The sequence below is a fragment of the Ascidiella aspersa genome, chromosome 4 (genome assembly GCF_963924565.1).
Source record: "Ascidiella aspersa chromosome 4, kaAscAspe10.2, whole genome shotgun sequence".
Taxonomy (NCBI): Eukaryota; Metazoa; Chordata; class Ascidiacea; order Phlebobranchia; family Ascidiidae; genus Ascidiella; species Ascidiella aspersa.
The window spans coordinates 11448868-11457904 of NC_139450.1; the positions used below are offsets into that span (position 1 = coordinate 11448868).

Below are 9037 nucleotides of genomic sequence, written 5' to 3' on the forward strand. Positions count from 1 at the left end.
CAATTTATAATTTGTCCCATTGAGCTAAGGTTTGCAAAATAAAGACTGTATGTTTTGTCTTTTCAGTTTAGAAATATCAGTTTGATTTCTTTTTATGCCGATGTCAGTTTTGTTGCTAATTACTCTATGCAAAGCCATGTTGCAAAGACTAGACAAGTCAGCTTTAAAATGAACCGTTTTAAAAAATGCAAATTACAATATTTGTAATTAAAAGTTTCTGAAAAGATTTAATAAATTAAAACTTATTTACTTTAAAGCGCAACAGGTCTTACCCGAACATCCATTTGTACTAATTAACACAGTCACGACAGCCAGCAGACAAAAAAAGCGTGTGTCCATTCCAAATTGATCGAAGATATCCTAAAAGCTGGTTCAACACACAAGCAGCGTACACTTATACTTTACTACCTTCTATCCTGTACCTTGTACAATTTCTAACGTTGAGTAAAACGCGCTTGTTGTTGTATTGCACTGCAGTATATGCTCGTTTCGATGTGCTGCAAAATCAACATATGCGATTTCATGCGTTGCACAAGTCCGACGCTGCACGTAAACGTCGAAATACGCCGCGCCAGATTGAGTGGACTAAATCCCTGCAAACGGCAGGCGATTAAGGAATGAGCTGCTCAATTCTGCTTGATCGCAATCGAACAACACGCCGGGCCTTGAAGAAAGGCAATAGGCTGCCGTTAAATGTAGTTCACAGAGTTGGAATTAATGCAAATTGCACAAAGCTTCAGCAGCACGCGAGCCGCATTGTGAATTGGCCCTAATGTATGAAAAATGACTTTAAAACTGACTAAAATTATTCTGCTTGTATTCTGGCCGATCCAACTCGCCTCTTTTGTTTTTTTTGCTTTATACTGACAAACTTTCTGTTATTGTGTTAAACGCTGCGTTCGGCCTGCATTTTATATAAACTTTAAAATTACTGATTTAAAAAGTCGGTATATGTTTCTGGAATCGTAATTGAAAATTTGGCTCAGGTTTCAGTAATAGAAAGCAAACACCCGCGACTTATCCAATCCTATAAACACGCGGGAGGCAAAGTCTTTTAAACTACTTTTATTAATCACCTTGTGATGATTTAGAATTTCTAATCGACATCCGAGGCAAGGATCATGCTTTTCGTTAGATAGTTTGATGAAAAAAACATATACCTTATGCTATTTTGCAAGCTTTCGTCGAACCCCAAATTTTCGCTTAGTGTCCGATTCTTCCTGCTATATTTGCCATCAACACGGGCGGATCTAGGATTTTTGTTTAGAGGGGGGACATAAAAGTTTCCAGGGATGACGTTAAAAAGTAACATCAAGCGTGACCTCATAAAAGCAATTAATGTCAAAAACACTAATGGTTTGTAGCGAACCCGAGCCCAAATATGAAACCCGGGGTAAGCAATTTATCAAAACGTTTAATTTAAAGGAACACGTTACGACTTAGGCTTAGGAACATAATAAGATAAAATAGTAGGGCTTAAAATAAGGGCATTTACAGTTCAACTTACCAAAAAATTGCACTTTTATGTGGGTATGAGTCACACGGCGGGACATAAAATAATATGAATAGATTTCCTTAAAACGGACATAATTTTAGTGAAGAGATATCGAAGTCTACAAGAAGCACGAAAAAATGTACTTACTTACTTAAGTTGGCCAAACACATAGTTGTGGGGGAGCCAGATGACACGTTTTAAAAAACAATCGTTGATAATATATAATCTTTATGTCTATAGGCTGTATTGTAATGTTTCAGAGGGCGTTCGCGCCCAATCCCTGAAACAGCCTTGTCGAATTCCAGAGGTTCCATCAAACTCTGGTTATGGACCACTGCCTTAATGAGTCACTGCCTTAATGATTCGCAGAACAATAAAAAGTGTAAAAATGTAGTTATACAGATCGCTTAATCTACAGATTCAAGCTTTGCAAACTTGCTAAGCCGAAAGAGTTTTGTAATGAATGGATATTGTAATGTTATTTTACCTAAGCAATTTTTGGCACAGTGTAGTTGGAGGCCAACAAAACTTAAATCGGTTAGCATAGCGCAGTGTTTAAAAAAAAAAGAAAATCAAAAAAGTTCGCGACACATTTTTGATAGGGATTTATGATATTTGCTGTGTTATTGAAATACAAATACCCGATATTTTAGACATAAAGTGTTCCGATCCGATACCGAATGACGTTATTACTATGTTCAAACCAGCAAAGTTTATAAAGTCGGAACGTACAAACGTTACATCCAGTTGTTCATTAACCATTTTTCACAAAATCACCCTTCAAAGTAAAAATTGCTGCGTTTGTCGCCAACTATTACTAGAATCCTTATTTTTATTAGGCATCGGAACGGAAGCGAAACTACCCTATAGTATTGGACAAGTAGCCTACCGACACTATAAACACTTGTCATCGACCGATACTTTTGGAGACCCCTACTTTATACAAAACAGTAGTACCACCATGTTTTTTTAAGGTGTTTTGGGGGACCGAAACGGTTCCCCAAATTTCTCCAGCGGTTTCCCAAATTTTGGACTTGCAACTTTTTGGTTATTAAATGAAACACTTGCGGTCTCTTAAAACTACTTAGCGGTCACCCAAACCAAACCTTAAAAAAAACCTGAAAGACAAATGATTTTGATACACCACACCACAAAAGGTAAATAGCATATTGGTATCAGTTTTCCAAAAGTGTGCATTTTAATCTCGCATGCTTGCTTGAATGCCTATAAGTAATATGAGTATTTTATTTTTAATAAAAGATTCACACTCATGCGTGACAATAATTGCCATCTTGATGTTAAAAAGGTTTGATCGACTGATTCGTTCGTCTATAATTTGAAGGTTCCCAGTGTCTTCAAATTAAAAAGTTGCGCTGCACATTTGAGAATCTAACGAGGCACACTGATATAGTCTGCCGCGACACACAGTTTGGGAATCACGGGCATGTCGTTTTGAACCTGAGTATCATATTTTTTTTTTTTTTTTAGCTAACTTCGAGTAAAAATGGAACCTCAAATTCCAGAACGACATAACAAATTTGTTATCGTTAGGTGGACTTTTTAGTAATCTACACATGCATTCTTACAAGTGTTGTAAAATGGGATTCGGAAAGGATCGATCCAGCACAAATAGTGTTACATTTTTCCAATGTGTCATCACATTGATAACAATTTGTGCAGAGCACAAACAGGTAGGCTACTTTCCAATGATTCCAAAAACTTTCTTTGTTACGTCATTTGGATAACTGCTTTTGTCTGTGATCAGTAAAGTTCAGAAATTTATTTAATTATACTCATATAGCCGACTTGCGTTGGTTTACAATTTCCTATAGTTGGTGAAAAAATATTATGTGTGGCACTAAAGTAAATCTTTAACTATTTCATTCACGTGTATGGTCAACTGACCAGCTAAAATTTGTTCAATAGTAACTGCAAACTTATCGGTTGGGAGAATTGCAATAGGGTATGTTTGTCTACCATCAAACGACTAACCGCCAAATGGTCTTGAGTAGGTTGGATTCATACGCAGGTGGACCGTGTTAGCAACAATAGATTTACTCGCACGTTTTTGGACGGACAGAAGGAAGGCGACTTGTAAACCTTTACGCCTAGAATGTTTGAAACATTTTAGCAACTACATTAAGAAGTAGTGACATTGTGCTGTTAGTAATATTAATGTATTTATGCTACGTCACGACGGACTACTTATCCTGCAATTTCGATTTACTTGTTGACGTGCAAAAGTTTTTTACACGTAGCCTGTTACTGTAGACAAGTTAATGACAATTAACATATAGCCATATTCATGGGCTATGCTCTGGTAACTGTAATGAAGGTGTTATCGGTAAACTGTAGCAGGGAATGGACAAGTCGTACAGCAGTGTGAAGCCATGTTTTATATTGGCCGCCCTACGATGTGAGAGCGCTGAGCGTGGTAACTTGAGAAGAAAAAAGGCCGCGTTGTATTTGGTTTCGGGCGTTATTTGAAAGGAGCGCTCTAATAGCGCGAGACTGATAGATGCGCCTAACAACATCAGTTAGATCGTTGAGGCCACAGGCTTGGATATCAGGAAAATGTCGACCAGCAGGACAACGACCGTACGGGAAGCATCGCCGGCAGCATTCACACTAAACGTGGGTTACTGGAAGACCCTGCCAGCTATCCTCAAGATCGTCCAAGCGGTTGGTATTTAGCACTAGCTTTGTAGAACTATGCCACATACAAGCTATAACAAACATTCCGCTTGTAATTGAGTAAAGCGTGTAGCCCTAAGCTACCTACCACAACTGCGGCAGCGGGAAGGGTATAGCGAACTCCCAATAGCATAACGCTTGGCTACATAGTTGATGTTCTCACAATGGTAGAATCACAATTGTTGGCATATTTTGCGGTGTAGCACATATTGAGCCAACCGCGAGTAATTTTTCATGCAAAATTGCACTTTAGTAAAGGCACATTACTTTTGCTCATCGTAACTTCTACCATTCTAGCAGACAAATTCCGCGAATATGCGTATTTGGCTGTTGCAATGCCAGGGTAAACTTCGTAGGTTGGCGAATCGCCGGTTGCTAGCTCACTTGTGTATCAGCGTTGTGCCAATTAAGTTTTCGCCTAGTTCGCAGCTGTCGTGTTCAAGTTGCTGCCTGCTGCTAGCATACAGGGGTGACGCCGCTCGTTGCATACTTCAGACCGTTCGAGGCCCGGTAAGAACACTACTCCAAAGGTTTCGGCGTCTTTTAAGGGTTCGCGAAACAAGATTTGGCGCCGGCATGTTTTTAACGGTTTGTGTGGTTTTTCGTTTTTTCACGCTTGGCAGAGCGGCGGCGCTGTTAAGTAAATTAACAATGGCACATTTATGTGTCCATGGCCCATTTGTGTCGGAGCATAAAGCGATAACTCTTACGTGCTGAATGACCCAAAAAGTAAAGCATATCAAATATTATTGCGCATATCTATCTACATTCTACACTATGGAAAATACATTGAACAAAAGTTGCATGGTCGAGTTTTTTCTCATTGCCACGGTAAGATAATTTGGTTTCAATTTGCCATTCAATTCGCTGCACTTTAAGCAAAACTATGCTCGAACAAGAATATTGAACAACAAGCTTTTATTAGACTGTCGTTGTGTATTGCCAACTGTCTTGCAGGTCGGTCAGCTAGCCATAAAACGACATTCGCTAATTAAACCGACCCTTCACAGTAAACTGTCAAAGAGACGTTCTAATTGCGCTCAGGTTTGTTTCACATCCGATTATTAGACACGGTGCCCTACATTTCCTTAATAGGATGACGTGCCTTGGACATTCGTGGCCATCCCCTGTAACTAAAAACTTGTCATATAGTATAGGGACACGTCTGTCTGCCTTGCTATTAAACTTAATCGAGTCGATATTCCGGTCAACCGCTAACAGACTGTCCTTTAATACGCTCCTAAAGGCTGTGTGTGTTTATTTAAAAATGATACAGTAGTGCATTGTTATTTATACTCGAGGGATCACATTTTCGATTCTATATATTTTAAAGTTGCGCATTCGCTAACAAATCAAATGACCACATGATTGGGTATGCGCTTCATAAACTTTGCGTTATTTTACTGCCCTGTCAAGTCGTTTGCGGTGTTAAACAAATATACCCCGAGGTGGATGCATTATTTTACTATACCTTTGTCCCTAAAGTAATGGAAACTCGGCAAATACAACTTTACAAAGGCTTTCAAGCCTGATTTTAAAGTCAGTTTGGTATATGCTAATTGCTAGTGCTGTTGGAGCACTATTTCCACATATTAAGTAGGGTATATTACGTTTATATGTGGTCAAACGCGATTAACATGTCTGAGTCCGATCAAAAACGCTCGATGCACGTTGCAAAATCTATTATTGAAGAAGGACGCCGCCGCAAATGATTTTATTCACATTCCAATTTTATAGCCACCTGGATTTATGTGGCGGTAATGAAAGTGAGAGAACTGCATGGGATAACCGGTATTGAAATTACCGGAAAAAGTATGCGTATTTAACTGTTTAACACAAAAAGCTCGGCATATTGTAAATTGTTGACCCGCATGCATTAAACTTTCAGACTTACATAGTATACACTAATGTTTTAACTTTGAACAAAGTTAGGAAATGTCTGAGACTGGATTTATTTAACCAAATTACACCAATAAGAATAAAGTTTCTAATTCCTTTTACCGACAATTCTTGGGCATTTCTTGTAAAATCACCTGGATACTTTTCCTGGCAACACCTTCTGTGACGACGTATTGTAAACACATCAACTGCTTTTCGGACAGCTTGTTCACAATTCAACACTGACAGTATGACTTGTTATTGGCAGGTTTTCGCGTTGGTAGCCTACCTGTGTGCTGCCTGCGCACCTTGGTGGACATCCAATACTGCAGCAGGCTTTCGTTACTTCGAGTGGGTTTGCCAGTGGCACATGTGGTCGGTGATCATACTTTACCTTATCGTGCTGCTCAACATCCACCACCGGCTTAACTGTATCAACTGGAATCTGACGGTGAACAGCTGTTTTTTTAATGATTTGGACGGGCATCTTTACCTCGAGTCCGTTGGTCAACATAGAACCAATACAATTTATAGTGTATGTATAACTATGTACGACATACATTCGTCTGAAACCACATACGTATAAGTGATTTTGCAAGCTTTCTTAAGAAATCAGCTCGTTTAGCCAGATTTCACATTTAGATGAATGTTATATAAAAAATACTTGTTTAAAGCTAAGCATAGTTAAATCAAACATTTGCGCTTTTCAGAACAACTTAAGGTTGTAGGCCCAGTCCCGGTATAAGATTAAAGTGGTATGAGTTTCTGTTATGTATCTTTCATGTGTTTTTTGACTTTCGCTTAGGAACTGATTCACTACGTCTTGGCCTCGATTTTCTTTCTCACTGGTTCGATTACAGCTGCCGCACTTTCGCGAAACTCAGCCATGACAGCAGCTGGGGTAAGTAAGCGCCGCTAATATGCTATGAGGTTTTTTTAAGTTTTCAAGGTGACATTATAGGTTGTGAACGACCTATTAAGTACAAGTCACTTTTCATATTTTTTCCGTGGCATGGTTTCAACTTAAACAAAATTTATATGCTCCAATTAAGTTCATACTATTTATTTACTTTTTTATCTAAATAGTAAAGTGTTGCTTTCAACGTTTGACAAGTTTTGCAGGTCTACGACACGTCTTTAGCCCACCAGCAATGTCAATTTTGTGTACATATTGAAAGCTATCTTTCAACTGTATTTACCTTTCCGCTCACAACTATATTAAAGAATATTCTATGCGACAATAATTTTTCTCACTACAAAATTTTAACGATGATTTTTTTCGGCAATCAAAATTAAGGAAGGGTTTTAAAATTGTTGTAACTCTTTATAATTCAATTTATAAGTTTATTAGTGAACGTCAAAACGTGAGATCAGTTATTGTTCTAAACAGACAATGCTATATAATGCGCTATACAGGCCTCATGGGCATTTGTCGGCTTTTGAGAAGAGAAACGTCTGATGTTATGGTCACATGCCCTTAGCATTAGGGCAAGATATGGAAGATAGTTGATTGATATCTTTTACGTTGTACAGGTTTTTGGGTTTTTCTGTCTTTTCTTGTACGCGTTTGGAGCGTTTGTTGCCTATCGACATTGGAAGAACTCGTCTCCAGCACAACAGCCGGCAACGGTCTAAATCCGTCAGGTCGGCACGAATTTTACAAGACTGGGAGGCTCGCCATATTTTGAACAAAGTCGATGCGATTGATTTGTACCTGAAATCTTTAGTGAAATAATGTGACCCTATAATCGAGCGGAAAATAGCTGCTTTATTTTTATACAGATCGACGCTTCTTTTATTGCACGCAGAAAAGGAATTTTTATTTGCTAACGATTGCATGCTGACTGGGTGTAAGTATTATAACACTTCATGATAGTTTATTGTTTTTTTGCAAAGCAGGATAGTTAAAAATGATTTTACTTGCTGTCGCTAAGTGCAAATGAAATAATTTTTTTAAGCTTTTTTAACAACGAAATTACGAAATGGTGCAAGCTGTGGAATTTTTTTTTATACTTTATTGTCGTTTTCGTTGTATTGCAGTTTGTGTGTGATATATACTTTGAGGAGTTTGCTAAAACAAATGTTTTAACTATAATAATAACATTTTAAAGTAAATCAAAGCTAAACGTACTAGGGATAGCGTATGTTCTGTCAAATGCGGCATTTTTCCAAAGGGTGATTTTATAAGTTGGTGTGGCTAAGATTTTTTTTATCTTGGCTTATTGTTGCAAGAACACCAGGCCATGCCCCTCCCCCTAAACTATACTAACTATTGAAATAGCTATGTTTTTCTTTTAATCGATTTACTTAAACGTACCCAGCCCAAAGACGGTATGCATTTTATGGCATCTTGTGTCGTATGTCGTTATTTTGAGCAATATTCTCTTTTTGTGCCCCATGCGTATTCTTTTAAATGAAGTTTTGTAAATTTAAAACAAATAAACGCATTTTTTGAGCTACGCGCAATTAGACTGGATTGTAGCTATATATTTGCAAACGAGTTCGCTCGAGAATTGAGAGAATTTGTTTAATAACGTAGCCTAGCTTTATGACGCCATGCTAACAATTTACTTTGCCCCCAACCCAAACAAAAATCCTGGATCAGCCCCTGTTGTCGTAGTTATTTCACCTTTCACATATAGTTTACGTCCTATAGGCCTACTAGCTCTTGGAAAAGTATTTTAGACCGCGAAAAAATAGTTTGCTGACCACTGTTGTAGGCCTACATGACGTTCACTTTGTGAGAGAATTCTTTCGATTTGATTTTCGGTTAACAAACTTGCTTTTGTTTTTAATCTCTGTCATTTTTTACCAGTGATATAAACTTATAATCCACTATACTGCAGTTGAAATTCGATAAACCCTATGCATCTTTACAGCTGTATTCAGAGGCAATTCGGGGTTGTGGTTGCGCTCCGTTCTTCAGTGTTGTAAACAAGTCATTTTGAAAAGACTAAGTCCTTCCCAGCC

The 9037-nt window shown here is 38.1% G+C and overlaps 1 protein-coding gene across 1 annotated transcript; it reads left to right on the plus strand.

The window, feature by feature from the left end:
- The first annotated feature begins 4005 nt into the window (after positions 1–4005).
- Positions 4006–7866, plus strand: LOC146147837 (CKLF-like MARVEL transmembrane domain-containing protein 7). The gene is made up of 4 exons (XM_083388364.1): positions 4006–4177; positions 6336–6518; positions 6873–6968; positions 7601–7866. Exons 1-4 carry the CDS (start codon positions 4070–4072, stop codon positions 7700–7702), a joined length of 489 nt encoding a protein of 162 aa, XP_083244490.1. The 5' UTR covers positions 4006–4069; the 3' UTR covers positions 7703–7866.
- Positions 7867–9037: the final 1171 nt, after the last annotated feature.

Coding starts and splice junctions, on each gene's coding strand:
- LOC146147837 (XM_083388364.1), top strand. CDS start 4,070: ATGTCGACCAGCAGGACAACGACCGTACGGGAAGCATCGCCGGCAGCA. Junction 4,178..6,335: donor TCCTCAAGATCGTCCAAGCG/GTTGGTATTTAG, acceptor TGTTATTGGCAG/GTTTTCGCGTTGGTAGCCTA. Junction 6,969..7,600: donor CAGCCATGACAGCAGCTGGG/GTAAGTAAGCGC, acceptor TACGTTGTACAG/GTTTTTGGGTTTTTCTGTCT.